At 37.7% G+C, this 16,676-nt stretch overlaps 1 protein-coding gene across 1 annotated transcript; it reads left to right on the plus strand.

Moving 5' to 3' along the window:
* Window positions 1-998: 998 nt before the first annotated feature.
* Window positions 999-5,455, plus strand: LOC126726203 (low-temperature-induced cysteine proteinase-like). Its single transcript, XM_050431398.1, has 5 exons — window positions 999-1,633; window positions 3,687-3,919; window positions 4,046-4,183; window positions 4,276-4,782; window positions 4,964-5,455. The coding sequence occupies exons 1-5, from the start codon at window positions 1,144-1,146 to the stop codon at window positions 5,102-5,104; spliced, it is 1,509 nt and encodes a 502-aa protein (XP_050287355.1). The 5' UTR covers window positions 999-1,143; the 3' UTR covers window positions 5,105-5,455.
* The last annotated feature ends 11,221 nt before the right edge of the window (window positions 5,456-16,676 follow it).

Here is a 16,676-nt window from a genome sequence, read left to right on the forward strand (position 1 = left end):
TTGTCAAGTCATTATTTCATTAGTCACGTAAGTAACACCGTTAACAGCAGTTACTAAAATGACCAATACAACTCAATTTCAAAACTTAAGGGACTAATTGTACTCGCTTCAAATTTAAGGGACCAATTACGCACGCAGGGTAAATTTTATGGACCAATAACGTAGTTTCGTTTTTTTTTTTTTTAAATCCAGATCTGAACCACAAGAACTGTCAACAGTTTTCAAATCCGGGAGGTTCGACTGCAATTTGAACGGTTCATTGCTTTTCTTGTATAGACCGGGTTAAGGGACCAATTGCGCAGGGTAAACTTTATGAACCAATAGTGTAGTTTCGCTTTTTTTAATAATCCAGATCTGAACTGCAAGAATTGTCAACGGATTTCAAATCCAGGAGGTTCGACTGCAATTTGAACAATTCATTGCTTTTCTTGTATAGACCGGTTTTTAAAAGTTAAAAACCCGAATTGATAAACGGTTTCCGATTAATCCGGTCGGACCGTACGGTCCAATCCGGATTTCACAACCTTCATTCTCTACCAATAGCCACCTAAAAACAATTATCTTTTATAAAACTTTTGGGCCAGACCATCCGGGCTTTGTGCTTTGCGTGGACCTGGATTTAATCACCTACGTGTCTATTGGATGAGCCTATTAAATTCATCTATCTAACAAACCCACCAGTCCAAGCTTCGATCCTTGATTGCTTGACTGTTAGATCGTACATATCTCTTTGTATTTATTTGGTCTTCCACTCACTAGTCAAACTCTCTGAATTGCAGACGAGAACTACAAAATCACCCAAATTATTTGGTAAGCCAAGAAAAATAGATAGTCAAGTATTCAGATAGCAACTCCTATGGCTTTTAATCTATATACAAAAGTATTGCAGCTCATTTATAACTACTAAAATGCCCTCAAAATAGTAATATTGCTATGGAATTCTAATGTTATTTTGGTCTATTTTTGACATGATGTGTGACTTATACGAGTAAAATTTAAAATATGCAATGGCGGACAAAAAAAAATACAGTGTTCTTGAGCTGACTGGTAGGCTTGGAAATACAGCCTTGTATGTCTACCTTTATATAGAATAGACAATGTGGAAAGATCAAATCAAATATCACTGGAAACCCACTAGAGAAAATGGGTTCCCAAAAGTCTCAACTGGCTATACTGTTCTTGATCTGGGCTTCACTAACATGCCTATCTTTTAGCCTCCCGAGTGAGTACTCTATATTGGGTCAAGAGCAGGACAAGTTTCCTACAGAGGAAAGAGTGATTGAGCTCTTCCAACAATGGAAGAAAGAGCACAAAAGGGTGTACAAACATGCCGAGGAGGCCGAGAAGAGGTTCGAGAATTTCAGGAGGAATTTGAAGTTCATAATTGAAAACAATGCAAAGAGAAACTCACCCAACGCACATCGCTTGGGGTTGAACAAGTTTGCGGATTTGAGCAATGAAGAGTTCAAGAAGACTTATTTGTCAAAAGTGAAGAAGCCTTTCAGCAAGATGAGTAACACTCTTTTGAGTGGGAGTATGCAGGAAAAGTTGCAATCTTGTGATGATGCTCCTACTTCCTTGGATTGGAGGAAAAAGGGAGTTGTCACTGGCGTTAAGGACCAAGGCGATTGTGGTAAGTTTCTATACTTGGATGAGTAATTCTATACATTCTAACTTACATTGTATTGGTAATTTGGTATGCATATCTAAGTGATAGACTGACTGGTTACTGACTTAGTGTTAACAATCATATGATTTATTGTGTCCATTTCTCATAGTGGTCGTGTGAGAACAATCACAAACGATTTCTCATCTAAACATTAGTAACTCATTAGTCATTAGATATACTAATTATAACAGAATCCTCTCCCTATGGATTAAAAGGGACAAAGCAACCATTTGAAATCAGTGACAAGTCAATCATGGTTGAACCATTAGGTATTTGAAGTGTGGAAAAATTAATAGAAATGACACATTTTGTCATTATATATTGATGACTTTTTATACAATGATAAAATCATCACACATTTCTTAAGTTACTTTTCAATACATTCAATCTAAATGAAAAGATCCTTTTTCACTTAAAAAAAAAAAGATGGATATTCCCATTACAACTTTAATAGTATAAAAGAAAAACATAGATATATCTCGGCCTTTATGTGAAAAAGATTTTGAGGCCAAGATTCAATGATTCAATGCCTTTTGCTTAAGATTCTTGTTTCAAAATCTTGCTTTTGAGGAGGTATCAGGAGAGCTGGCTCACATGTTGTGGGCCCCACAGGTGAGTTGGGATGGACCCATAGAGGTATTGTTGACTTTTACACTCTAGAGTCCAACCTCGAGTTTAGTATGGCCTAAGCCCAACTCATTGTAGGCCCAACTATAGTCTCCATTTGGTAACCCAAATGCCTTAAAACTCTCCGAGTTCTATAATTTTGGGATTAAGATTTTGTTATTATTATTATTTATTTATAATGGAATCCTAGCCCTCCACACCCACTGTATCAAGTTGGAGGACCTTAATCTGTAGATTTCTTAAGAGTTAAGAAAAAGAATAAATTAATAAAAGACAAATGACATGAGTTCATTGACTTTTAGTTCTATTTTGTGCTGGCACTACTTGTAAGTCAAAGGGTCTGAATTTTAGATGAAAACCCAACCACCAGAGCATCTAGGCAGTAGGAGGGAAAGAAATAAAAGAAATGGGAAGATTTGTACTAAAAATATATATTTATCCTTCTAATTAAAAAAAAAAAAAAAATTGTCAAACTAACCTGACCATTTCGTAATAATCAAAATGCCTCAATCATATGATTTAAAATGTTGTTCTTGTTCTTCTCAAAATAATAATAATAATAATAATGTTGTTCTTGTATCCACTAAGTACAACTTGTGCTTCTTGTATCAATTTTAAATTTGATTTGTACTTTTATGAGCACAGAAAATTTTAGCCAATATCCTAGTGGTATCATCTAACCAATTAATTTTACTAGACGTTCTGGCTTTTTATTTCAAGATTCAGTTCTTAAAAGAATTTGGAAGAAAGTGAGAGTAACGAATGTCTTAAAACTACAAAAGTCTGAATATACAAGGATATTATAGTTTTCTGTCATCAAAGTTTATTTATTTATTTATTAATTAGTATTAGCAAACTCTATTTAATTGCGACATCTATTTAATTGAGATGTGAAATAAACTGGTTGTTGCTTAGTTTATGCTATCAGCTTGGTTAAGGAAAAAAAAAAAAAGTTGGGCACAATTCAGTCATGCATCACAACCAAATTTGAGGGTTGACTTCTTTATATAATCAAACAATATGTAGTGTTATGGCAGGTGTGTCTCCTGCCCAACTAGTTGAGAATGTAGAACATAAATGGAGCATGGTTGTAAATTTGTTTTCTCGAGGTGGTCTTGCTAACAAGTCCCAAGACTATAGTTGATCTAATTCTATGGTGGATTGATATACTGTTATAAATCCCTAAGAGCCCCAGGATGGATTTTAATATAGCAATAGTTTTCTCTACAACAAACGGGCAAAACATCTTAATTTTGTCAAGAGCAAATTCAATTCAAAAGCTAAATGAAAGGTTTATGTCTCTTTTGTTTGAGAGAATTGTGAAGTCATGTTCATTTTAACTTCACTATCACAACAATCACCTAATTGCGGATTCGGCTTATGTTCACAGGAAGTTGCTGGGCATTCTCCTCAACTGGTGCTATAGAAGGAATAAACGCCATAGTCACTGGAGACCTTATTAGCCTTTCAGAACAAGAACTTATGGATTGTGATACTACCAACTATGGATGTGATGGAGGCTATATGGACTATGCTTTTGAATGGGTTATAAGCAATGGGGGGATTGATACAGAAGCTGATTATCCCTACAAATTTGTGGATGAAACCTGCATCGTTTCCAAGGTTTGTTCTTCCCTTGCTAGAATATTTTGAGTATAAACCTCTTTAAAACATATATCAAAATGGTTGCAATTTTTTTTTTATACCATTTCCATCTTTGTCTCATTTATGGTGTTTTATTTTAATCAGGAGGAAACCAAAGTTGTAAGCATTGATGGCTATAAAGATGTAGCAGAATCAGACAGTGCTCTCTTGTGTGCTTCTGTTCAGCAGCCCGTTAGTGTGGGTATGGATGGCTCTGCACTTGACTTTCAACTTTACACAAGTGTAAGTCTAATCTCAGTTCATTAAGCTTTCATGTTAACTTGGAAATCTTTACTGGCAAATAGATTGTGCTTAAAATGATATCATCTAATCAGGGTATCTATGACGGTAGCTGTTCGAGTGATCCTGATGACATTGACCACGCCGTTTTAATAGTGGGCTATGGTTCTGAAGATGGTGAAGATTATTGGATAGTGAAGAATTCATGGGGAACATATTGGGGAATTGATGGATACTTTTATATAAGAAGGAATACTAATTTAACATATGGAGTCTGTGCTATTAATGCTATGGCTTCATATCCAACCAAAGAGTCTTCTTCGCCATCTCCTTATCCATCCCCAACTACTCCACCACCACCACCTACTCCCGTGACACCACCACCGCCACCACCACCTCCTCCTTCTCCTTCACCAAGTGAATGTGGTGACCTCTCCTACTGTCCAAGTGATGAGACATGCTGCTGCATATATGAATTCTATGACTTTTGCCTGATTTATGGTTGCTGTCCATATGAAAATGCTGTTTGTTGTACTGGAACTGAGTACTGCTGCCCGGGTGATTACCCCATTTGTGATGTTGAAGAAGGGCTCTGTCTCAAGGTATGAATATATTTAAGTTTGGAATCCTTTATTTTTGAAATTGTGAAATGTATAGCCTTTATTTGACAGCCATTGATTACATTTTAAACAATTGCAAACCATTATTTCATTGCAGTGAGTTTTTAAGGCATCAATTAAAAGTTAACACCGTTACTAATTCTTTTTCAATTTTGTTCTGTAGAACCAGGGAGATTACTTAGGAGTAGCCGCAAGGAAGAAAAAGATGGCTAAACACAAGTTCCCATGGACTAAATTAGAACAAACAGAGAAGGAATACCGCCCACTTCAGTGGAAGAGGAATCCATTTGCCGCAATGCGCTGAGAAAGGGAACATATTTACCATTTCTATGAAGTTTGAAGGATGTTGTTACTATTGCAATTTCAATTTCTTCATAGCAGGCATTGTGTCATTCTGCTGTGACAGGTGTTTGTATGGACTCTCTAGAGTCTGAACATATGTTTTGAGCAAACTGCAAAACCAGATACAGCAGATCTAAGGAGAAAAAGTGATTTTTCTCTTGGTGATGTTTTGGAAACATTATTTTCATTGATTACAACTATGCTTTAATTATTTTTCCTACTCTGTAGCACAATGTTCATGCTCAAGTAAGTTTAGATATTTTGGTCCAGTATTGTAATATAAATAAATGGGAATAAGTTGAATGTTTTACAATATCACATTGTCCCAACTTGGAATTGATAATTCTTTACGTTCAGGCGATATAAGAGCCAGTTGGCTGCTGTGAAATTGGTAGAGTGAAAATCCTTTCCTAAAAACCAGATCCTAGTACAATCAACTTGAGGGAATCAGAAAGACATAAAGACCCGACCTTAATTAATCATAAAATCCATGTTCAGTTGGCATTCGTACCACCGAAGCCATCTTTTTCAAGCTGCCAGACCAATTTCTATGCAACCTGTTCTGGCAATTAGTAGTTGACTAATAAGTTAAACTACAAACTTTTTAGCGGCTGAACGCATTTTAAGCAAGCCTGACTCTGGTCCTTATTAGAATCTTTAATTTTTTATTAGAGAGATTATGTAACACATGGCCTTCCCAGCCTAATGATCACATTTGTTATAAGGGTATTTGGAAAGAATCGGATTCTTTCCCATTGACCATCCATGCCTATATATAAGGGCAGAGATTCCTCTTTTGAGTAGGCAGAGGGAGACAGAAGACAAGGAAGAGAAGAAAGGCACATTAGAATATATACTAGCTTCTCAGAAGTGATGTGCTAATGTTTTATGATCACATTGGATTCTAGGCTCAGTAGTCACTTTCCTATGCTCGCTTATCGTCCAAACTTAGTTTGTCCACCTTGTTTCTCTTCTCGATCTGACAATGGTGCCCTGGGCCTCAAAGTAAGTATTGGTGAAAATCTAATTGGTTAGAATTATGGTTAAATAATTTAATTCTCTATTTTTAAAAGTTTTGACAATTGGTTATTTACCAGATACAAAATTGGTTCCCTCTCTTTTGTCTTGTATTCTAGAAAGCACGAACGCATCATTCACACTGTCGTGCCTAAATCCGACACGTATGGCACACAGGACATGCATTGGATACAACTGCACGCATGTCCTAGCGCCCCCCCCCCCCCCCCCTCTTTTTTTAAAGAAGAATAATGGACACAAGAGGGACACAATTCCAACATGGCCTATGCCCAAAAAAAAAAAAAAAAAAAAAAAAAAAAAAAAAAAAAAAAAAAAAAAAAAAAAAGAGAGCTGAAATGCATTGTACCTCTCACACCGATCTCCTCCCACTTCTTTTTCTCATGTTGCTTCAGCCGTCCAACTTCTTAGATCTATTCTCTTTTACAATTAAAACAAAGAGAGTATGGAAGCTAAACATTGCAATGAACCCCCAAGATCGAGTAAGGAAGAAGATGAGCTAGGACACAGTGTCAAGAAGTTCAAAGAGAGTAGTGGAGTAAAGCAATTTACCCCACCACAGAATATTATCAGTTATAAAGACAGTCTTGTGGGAGACATTCCTGGAGCTTATGAGCAAGCCTTTAAGTTGGATAATGTCTACGACGATGGTGAGGAGTTAGATACAGAAGTGGAACCTCTCATTGAAGGGATGGCGGAAGTGAAGCTGTCCAAGGAGACCAAGGCTCGTATTAGGGCCCCATGGTCAAAGGCTTTGATAGTGAAAGTGTTTGGTAGAACTATTGGTTTTAGCTATCTCACTTTCAAGCTCAATGCCTTATGGAAACCTGCAACTAGGATGGACTGTGTTAATCTTGGGAAAGATTACTTCTTGATTAAGTTTTACTGTTCGGATGATTATGATAAAGTGCTTCGTGGAGGCCCTTGGTTTATTGGTGAGCACTTCTTGGCCATCAAGTCTTGGGAACCTTACTTCAAAGCCTCAGGTGATAATCTAACGTCTGTTGCTGTGTGGGTGAGATTTCCTGAATTACCTATTGAGTTTTATGATATGGAAGTTTTGAAGGAAATAGGTAGTGTTATTGGCCTGGTGCTCCGCATTGATTCCTACACTGCCACTAGATCACGTGGAAGCTATGCAAGGCTCTGTATACAAATTGATCTAGATAAGCCCTTAATTAAATCCATCAGGATAGGTAGGTTGGTGCAACAAGTTAAATATGAAGGTATTTCTTCCCTTTTTTTTTTGCTGTGGGAGGCTTGGGCACAAATAGGAGAACTACTGCTACTAGGTCAAGGAAAAATATAGAAGTGGGTGTGTAGCAAGGAAGAGCCCAAACCAGGTAAGGGAGGAAGACAAGCAAGAAGATAGTGGATTAGAGAAAAGCCCAAACCAGGTTAGTGAGGAAGAAAAATCTGATCCTAACTTTGGTCCGTGGATGTTGGTTACAAGGAAAAGGAATTTGGTTAGGAATGGACGGTCCAGACTTAGGGAGTGAGATTAAGGGAGATGTTAGTCCGAAGGGTATAAATGTCCAAAGAGGGGAAAACATAGAGGGTAGTTCAGTCAAGGCCATTAAAGAAAGAGTGTTGTTTAGTCAGCCTGATCATACACATGCTGTGAGGGATGATTCTGTCCAAGGGATAGCATCGAATGGAGATTTGGGTAATTTGGAAGTCAGGTTCAGTGTGTCAAGTCCGAAACAGAGTGATGGTGCGACACGGACTGATGGGAAGCATCAGATGGGTTTCTCGGGCACGAGTATAAGGGGTAATAGATCTAATGGAGGGAAGGGCTCTAAGTCTTTGAAGAGACAACACCCTTCTTCTTCACAGAGAGCTGCATCTTTAAAAAATTTGCAGCGCAGTGAGAATGGAGGGATTCCAAATGGGTTAAAGCAATCCGATAAGTAGTCCGATAAGGTGTGGCTGGGCGATTTGGCTCCGGAACAGGCTAGTAGAGGTTCCAGACGAGGCCATCCTTCAAATAGGGGCATCTCCGACAAAGGAGTTGGGATGGTGCGATGTGGAGATGGGTCCGGCGTGGAAGAATATCTTCCCAATCACTTTGGAGAGTCGCAAAACAGGGATAATACCGCTGGATCATCCGACATGGGGTCTGACGCCCAATCCTTGGTGGAGCTTCATAACGGAAATTCCACTGATTTCATGGGAGGAGTCCAAAGCTTTAAGCAAGCAAAGAAAGCCATTAGTGGTGCCTCACTTCGATGAATCTAGATGGTTGATACAGGAAAGGAAGTTAGTGGACTAGAGGGGTATGGCTACGGCACTAATGGGGAACCACCCAATGCTGAAGCTAATTCAGATTCTCATGCCGGTGGAGAAGTGCGATGTGTTGATAAGTTGCAGGGAAGATGTGATGGGAATGTTGAAGTACATGATGATATGGAAACTGGAGTGGAAGCACTCGAAGGATTTGTTGAGGAGGCTAGGATGGAGTATGGTGGAAGTTGCAGCTATGAATCCTAGTCGTGTTGAGGTTCCTATGGGTCAATTTGTGAAGATGAACATTCTAATGTGGAATTGCAGAGATGCATCCGGATTTTAAGAGGAGGGTGTTTGAAATGGTTATGAATCACCGTCCTTCGATTATGGTTATCACAGAGACTAGAGTGGGGGGTAGCAGAGCTGAGAAGATCATTGATGGGCTTCCATTTGACGGTTTCATTACCACGGATACTATTGGGTATGCAGGTGGATTATGGATTCTGTGGAGAAGTGAGAATGCGGAAGTTAATCTTTTATCAGCAACAGAACAGGAGATACATGCGATTGTTAAGGTATGTTCTTCAAACCTTTCTTGGCTATTTACCGCAATATATGCTAGTCCTCGTTTAGCTGAACGGAGAATTTTGTGGTCTAACATAGAAAAGGTAGGGCAGGTGCATAATCTTCCTTGGCTAATAATTGGGGATTTCAATGAAGTGCTTGGTAAGGAGGATAAATTCGGGGGGAATCAAATTAATTTAAATAGGGCCCTTGAGCTCAAAGCATGTTTGGATTCGTGCAATTTTGTTGATCTTGGGTTTGCAGGCCTTAAATATACTTGGACTAATAAAAGGCAGATTTTGGATTTGATTTTGAAAAGATTGGATAGGTGCTTTGCTAATCCAATTTGGAGAATTTTGTACCCTGAGGCGGTTGTTACTCACCTCCCTAGAACCTTTTCTGACCATCATCCTGTTTTGATTGAATTATGGAAATCCAATGCAAATGGTTTGGAGCGGCCTTTCTGTTTTCAGACTATGTAGTTCTTCATCCAGATTTCCATAGGATTGTTAGAGAAGCTTGGCCTGAAGGTATTCCTTTAAAAGTGGCCACTACAGATTTTACTAGGAAGGCTAAGAAGTGGAATTATGAGGTTTTTGGAAATCTTTTTGCGAGAAAGAAGAGGGTGTTAGCCAGATTGAATGGTACTCAGAAGGTGTTGGCTGAAAATCCTACCGAGTCTCTTATGAGGCTAGAGAATCAACTTATTGAAGAGTATTCCTCTATTTTGCTTCAAGAAGAGGAGTTCTGGGCTCTTAAGTCCAGGATTAATGTTGCTGCCTTTGGGGACCGAAACACCTCTTATTTTTATGTAAATACTGTTATGAGGAGGCAAAGGAATAAAATAAGGTGTTTGAAGGATGGTATGGGAGAATGGATAGTTGAGGAAGAGGCGGTGAAGGAGCATATTTTGAATGGGTTTAAGAAACTTTATTCCACGGGTTTGGAGATGTCTCATAGTTTTTCTCCTGTGTTTGAATTCGTGAGTAGCTTTCTCTTTGAAGAAGAAAGAAATTGGATGGGAAGGGAAGTGTCTGATGAAGATGTGAGAATTGGTTTGTGGGCTTTGAAGCCTTTTAAAGTTCCAGGGCCAGATGGTCTTCATGCTGGCTTTTATCAGCATTTTTGGCATGAGGTGGGGAAATCAGTTCGTGAGGAGGTGAAGGCTATTTTCAAGGATGGTCTAGTTCCGGACCACCTCAATGATACGCTTGTGACTTTAATTCCGAAGTGCAAAAGCCCTGAATCTCTGAACAATTATAGACTGATTAGTCTTTGCATTCGGTCTATGAAATCGTTTCCAAAATTTTAGTAGAGAGGATCAGACCTTATCTTAATAAGCTTGTGTCTCATTTCCAAACAGCCTTTGTGCCTGGGAGGAAAGGATTAGATAATGTCTTAGTTGCTCAAGAACTTTTCTATGCTTTGGATAAGAAAAAAGGTAAGGAGAGGTATATGGCCATTAAGGTTGATTTGGAGAAAGCGTATGATAGAATGGAATGGTGTTTTAGGGTGTGTTTGTTTTGGGTGAAAATGGTTTCAGGAAATCATTTTCCGTAAAATAGGCTGTTTGGTTGGTTTGGAAAATTGAATTTTCCGGAAATCATTTTCAGTTGATCGTAAAATAGTAACGTTGACCACGGAAATTCATTTCCATTCCTATTTTCACTTCAAATGATTTCTGGAATTGGGGACGCGCAAGGGAGAATGAGAGAGCTCATAGACACACCGTCGATCGCGAAGCACCGCGCCGATCGACGCTTCGCGAGATCACAATCAACGCGAACGGTGCTTTGCGCGTCGTCGATCGCGAGATCGCGTCGTGTTCTTCTGGGTTTTGTCCGTGTTTTTCTGGGTTTTGCCTCTTCCTTCTTCTTTTCCAAACACCAGAAAATATTTTCTGAAAATTTTTTTGAAATGCGACCAAACACATGAAAACATTTTCCTTTCCGGAAAATAGCATTTCCGGAAAATGGAATATTTTCCGGAAATGCTTTTACACGAACCAAACACAGCCTTATACACAAAGTTCTTCAAGCTTACTATTTTCCTCAAAACTTTATTAGGGTGATAATGAGTTGTGTCACTTCCACCAAGGTGTCTATTTTGTTTAATGGTGGGAAGTTGGAGGCTTTTAATCCTTCACGAGGTCTTCGACAAGGAGATCCATTATCACCGTATCTTTTCATTTTATGCATGGAGTACTTATGCCACTTAATAGAGAAGAAATATATGGAGGGAGTGTGGAAACCGTTGAAAGCCTCGAGAGATAATATAGGTATATCCCATCTATTTTTTTGCGGATAGTCTAATTCTTTTTGCAAAAGTAGATGGGGATTCATGTGAAGCTATCTCGGAAGTGTTGGATGAATTTTATGAGGAGTCGGGCCAAAAGGTGAGCATGGAGAAGTCAAGAATTTACTTTTCCCCTAATGTGCAAGCTGAAAAAAAGAGTGGAATCTGCTCAAGGTTGGGAATTCAAGCCACGGCTAATATTGGGAATTACCTTAGATTTCCAATCAATCATAAAGGGGTTCCAAGGAATAGGATGAATTTTATAGTTGAGAGAGTAATGAGTAAGCTGGCTGGTTGGAAGTCTAGGTTTTTATCCTTTGCAGGTAGATCTGTGTTGGTGAAATCTGTTATGTCTACTATTCTGAATTATGTAATGCAGGCCACTGCCCTTCCTACTCATCTTTGTGAAAAGTTAGACAAAATTAATAGGGAATTTTTGTGGGGATCAACAAGTGAAAAGAGAAGACTTCATTTGGTTGGTTGGAATAAGATTATTAGGCCGAAGGAAGAGGGAGGCCTTGGGATTCAAGCTACTAAATTTAAGAATTTAGCATTATTAACCAAGCTAAACTGGAGGTTGAATCAGGAAAAAGAAAGTATATGGGCTAAAGTAATTTTAAGGAAGTATTGCTCAGTTGATAAAATGAGAGCTAGAGATCTAGATAAGCTGCCATGTTCTCTAAATTGAAGAGCTATCAAGGCTGGTTTTCAGACCTTTGCTAATGGTATTTGTTGGGGGGTTGGGAATAGAGAAAGAATTAATATTTGGTCTGATAGTTGGATAAGGGGAAGCTCATTGAGAGAGTTGATTAAAGACCCTTTGACTTAAAGGGAGGTTGATATGAAGTTGTCAGATTTGCTTCTTGATACGGTGCAGGGGTGGAAGTGGGAAGCTTTATCCTTTTAGCTACCGGCAAGTATTAAGGATAGGATTAAAGCTATCCCAAGACAGCTGTTTGGAAGAGAGGAAGATGTTATTATGTGGAAGTTTTCTAAGGATGGAGAGTTCACTACAAAGCCTGCCTCTGCATGGTTGAATGGATCCCAGTAGATTGATGTTACTTTCCAAGGGCAGTGGATATGGAAGATAGACACATTGCCAAAAATTATTAATTTTCTGTGGTTGTGTATGCATAAGAGCTTGCCTGTAAGATCTATGTTGGCTATGGAGGGTATAATATGGGATAGTTGTTGCCCTTTGTGCAATAATTTCCCGAAGACTATAAGCCATTTGTTGAAAGAGTGTGTGGTGGCAAAAGAATTCTGGTATAAACTTAAAGTTCCCCCTGAAATGGTTAGTTCTTTTGTTGATATGGATTTGTTCTATTGGGTGAAAGTTAATTGTCAAAGTAAGGTGTTCCATTCCTCATCAGTGCCATGGACATTTGTTTTTTCCTTTGCCATTTGGAATTTGTGGAAACATAGAAATGGAATGGTGTTCAATAATAATATCTTGAGTGTAAATTTACATAGTGTTAGTAAAAGTCAAGCTTTGGAATATTACTATTGTGTGGGTAAGATTAGGAGTCAAAAGAGTAAAGTGGTATGTAATATTAGTTGGAAAAAACCTCCCACGGGATGGTGTAAATTAAATACCGATGGGGCCTCCTTTGGAAATCCGGGTAAGGCAGGAGGAGGGAGGATTATCAGAGATAGTGAGGGGAGATGGATGAGAGGTTTTGCTAGGTCAATTGGCTTCACGACTAGAATCACAGCTGAGTTTTGGGCTTTAAGGGATGGTTTGCTACAGGTTGTTCAGATTGAGGTGCAGAATCTTGTAATTGAGTTAGATGCTAAAGTGGTTGTTAAGCTGGTTCAGTCACATTCCCCCTCTAATGCCTTTTACTCCTCCTTATTGCCTGATTGTAGGTCTCTTCTGGGCAGATTTCAGCACTACAAAGTGCAGCACGCGTTCCGTGAAGTGAATAGAGTTGTTGATGCTCTGGCTAAGTTAGGATATGAGATGCAAGAGCATTTTGTAATTTTGGAAAATCCCCCATCTGATGTAATTTTAGCTTTTGTATATTCTGATGCTATTGGGGAGAACTTTTGTAGGCTTACTGCCTCTAATTTAGCCATTTTGGCCTAGTTGAATAATATTTCCTCTTAACGCCCCCCCCAAAAAAAAAAAAAAAAAAATTCTCTTTTACAATTTTCACCCTTTGTCCTTTTTTCTTATTTTGTCTACCTTAAACATGTGAAGAGCTTATTTATCTCCACTAACCCATGTGAACAAAAGACGTAAATAGGTGTTTCTTTTCAAAATTTTGTTTTTTATGAGTTAAAAGTCCAATACCCATTAAGCCACTATAGTTAAACTTGCAACTTTTTACAATTTTTTTTTTTTTTTTTCATTATCTGGGTAGAAAGTAGACAAATGTATACATTATTAGTGGCTAGGAATTAATATGCTTCTAATAAAAGATTTTTTAACAATTATTTAAAGGTCCGATTATTGGATGTCCTTAGGGAATTTGTTAATAGATCATTTTAATAAAATTTTGATACCACTTTCATGAGAAATATAAAAAGCCGTCCAAAAAATCAATTTTTTTTTTCTTATAAAAAGTTTCTAAAAATATTTTCTAAATCAATTTCTTCAAGGCATTCATTAACTTTTATCTTATTTAAAAACATATAATATTTTTGTTATAAAAAAAGTTTATAAGTTTTGAAATATATCTCTCACACACACACACAAATATCCCTACTATACCCATGTCTTAATTTTTCAAAAATTATCATGTCGCCGTGTCATATTTGTACTCTTATACACGTATCAATGTCCGTGCTTCCTAGCTTGCGATAGATCTGTATATGTGGTCTAGCCCGATTTCAGTAGAAAGAGGCCGTGACACTGTTCCTTTGGGTCTCACAACAATAATGAACCCTTTAATAGCCAATCTCACGTTTGATTGCTCTTAACTGTTGATAAGCTCTTGAGAAAAGAGCGCATTCAAGCCCGCTACTCCCAATGTATACAAGCCCACTCAAAGATAGCCCATTACCATAAGCCTGCACAATTAAAATTACCTAACTACACGCACCTCCAGCTCCAAGAGGTCCCACGCATCGCTCATGCCATTTTTTCTTTTTCTTTTTTTGAGAAACATACCAAATAAGTTAAAGTCACATAAAAGAACATTTCATCAAGTCGGTTTTACAAGATAAATTATATTGATTATAATTAATATTCTTTACACATTTTAAATCAATATTTTTTTCTGGTTAAATATATTAAAGATTGCATATTAGAGTAGAATAAATATTTAAAAATAATAAAATGTATACAAATCAATTAATTTCATATACACTAAATGATAAATGTCACTTTTATATGCCTTAGCATATACAATGTAATATTAGAGAAATATAATATTAAAAAAAATTAAATATAAAAAACACTTTTGTCTATAAATGACAAAGTAAATATATCCTAACTTTTAATCATAAAAATCCATGTATTTTTGTATTCCTAACTCGCTAAATATCACCTATAAAAAATAATAAAAAACCCTCTTAAGTACTAAATAAAAAGGGTTTTTTTTTTAAATAAATATATTTTATTATAGTAATTTACTTATATATATATATATATATATATATCTTTGGAAACATATGCTTTAAATGTTCTTAAAATTAATGATTTATGGTATATAAAAAAAAAAAAAAAAGATAATAATACTTTAAATTAGTGTGTTTAGTTGGGGTGATTTGTGAGGGGATGGAAAATTTAGAGGAGAAAATAGAGGGAATTTCGAATAGTAGGGTTATTGAGTTGGGACTTAGGAGGAGGTGATTTTGGTGAGATCTAGGTGTTTTCTTTTCAGACAACCATTTTGAGGTGTTTACTTGTCTCCTCGAATTGAGGGGAAAATGGGAGAGATAAGAGGTGCTTAAATGAGAATTTACACATATGCTCCTTGTAGTGGGCCTCTTAGTGGTTAAAGTGGGCTAGGCTGCCTCCTGCAGTATTGGACCCGAGTATTCTGAGTAAGGGAGTTGAGACTGGTCCAACTGCAACTCGATTTGGTCTAGCTTGTGTGCAAACTATGTCTCGTCTGCTAGGAGCACGCTTACGGTGGGCAAAACATGGTGTTTATCCTCTGTTTCTACCGCAGAAGTAACTTTTCTCTAGTTTCTGCCGCAAAAGGAACTTTTCTCCAGTTTCTACCGCAAAAGGAATTTTTCTCCAGTTTTTGCCACAGGACTAACTTTTTTGCTATGTAGCAAAACTTTCTACTGTGTAATAAAGCTTCCTGCTGTGCAACAAAGCTTCCTGTTGTGCATTAAAGTTGTCTGCTGTGCTTTAAAGCTGTCTGTTGTGCTTTAAAGCCTTCTGCCGTGCAGTAAAACCTTTTGCAATGTGAATGACTACTCTTCGTTTTTACTACAAAAATACTTTTCTACTTCCTGCACATAAACAAATCTTAGGTGCAGGAACGGTGTTGGAGGAGGATGATGAAGATGGTGCAAAGATTGAGGAGGATGATGAAAATGGTGAATTGACTGAGGAGGAAGATGCAGTGTCTGCGAGCTCCATATAATGCCAACGCGGGGTGAAGGGAAATTAACCTTGATTTGAGATAAAGCTTGTGGGTTTGACAAAATCCCACAAATCTCAGTGAGGCTGTGCGAGTAAATTTGGTGGTTGGGGAGGTGATCAGGCCGTGCGGTGTGTGAGATTAATGGAGGGTGTGGGAGAGGTGAGGAGGGTGTGTGAGATGAATGGTGATGCGAAACTACCACCAAAAGGTAAAACAATTCCTGAAACTGGGTTGACTTGCTTTGCCTTAATTTCTTTGCAAATTGCATAGAAATGCTGTATCTAATTCCATATATATCTACTTATGAAAGAATTTAAAGAATTTATGAATCTAAAGAATTTATGAAAATTTATGAGAAAGCTGGGATGCATTTGTTAAGAGATCTGAAGTAGGATTTGAATCAGAAAGACTTCATTTATGCGAATAGGCCGTTGGTGGATAGAGGAGTAAATATGAATCTAAAGAATTTATGAAAATTTATGAGGTAGAGTCCAAATGAATCTGTTGTGAAAGAGGGAGAGAGATGAGTTTATTGATGCATGCCCCTATTCCTGCCGTATTTTCTCTCTTTGTTTTACCACTTTCTTTCTTTCTCTCCGTTCTTTCTTTATTCTTAGTTTTTTATTACTCTCATGCCGTGTGTTGTTCCTCATTTGTGGTCTTTTCTTTTCGTGGGTCCCTCTTTCTGGGCGCTTACTACTCTCTTACCATGGGTTTTCCTCCCTTAAGTGCTTCCCTCCATTGGGTCTCTCTCTTTCGGTGTTTTTCTCTCTTCCCCTGTTTTTCCTTTTCTTCCTCTGTTTTTCCTCCTCCATTCCGTCCCTTTTTTCTGCCTGGTTACCTTCCTTTTATAGCAAACTGATTCAA

This window comes from Quercus robur, chromosome 5 (assembly GCF_932294415.1).
Source record: "Quercus robur chromosome 5, dhQueRobu3.1, whole genome shotgun sequence".
In the NCBI taxonomy this organism is placed as follows: Eukaryota; Viridiplantae; Streptophyta; class Magnoliopsida; order Fagales; family Fagaceae; genus Quercus; species Quercus robur.

Excerpts from the sequence above, each read along its gene's own strand:
- LOC126726203 (XM_050431398.1), top strand. The coding sequence starts at position 1,144 with ATGGGTTCCCAAAAGTCTCAACTGGCTATACTGTTCTTGATCTGGGCT. Across the intron at positions 3,920-4,045 it reads AAACCTGCATCGTTTCCAAG|GAGGAAACCAAAGTTGTAAG; the intron begins GTTTGTTCTTCC and ends TATTTTAATCAG. Across the intron at positions 4,184-4,275 it reads ACTTTCAACTTTACACAAGT|GGTATCTATGACGGTAGCTG; the intron begins GTAAGTCTAATC and ends TCATCTAATCAG.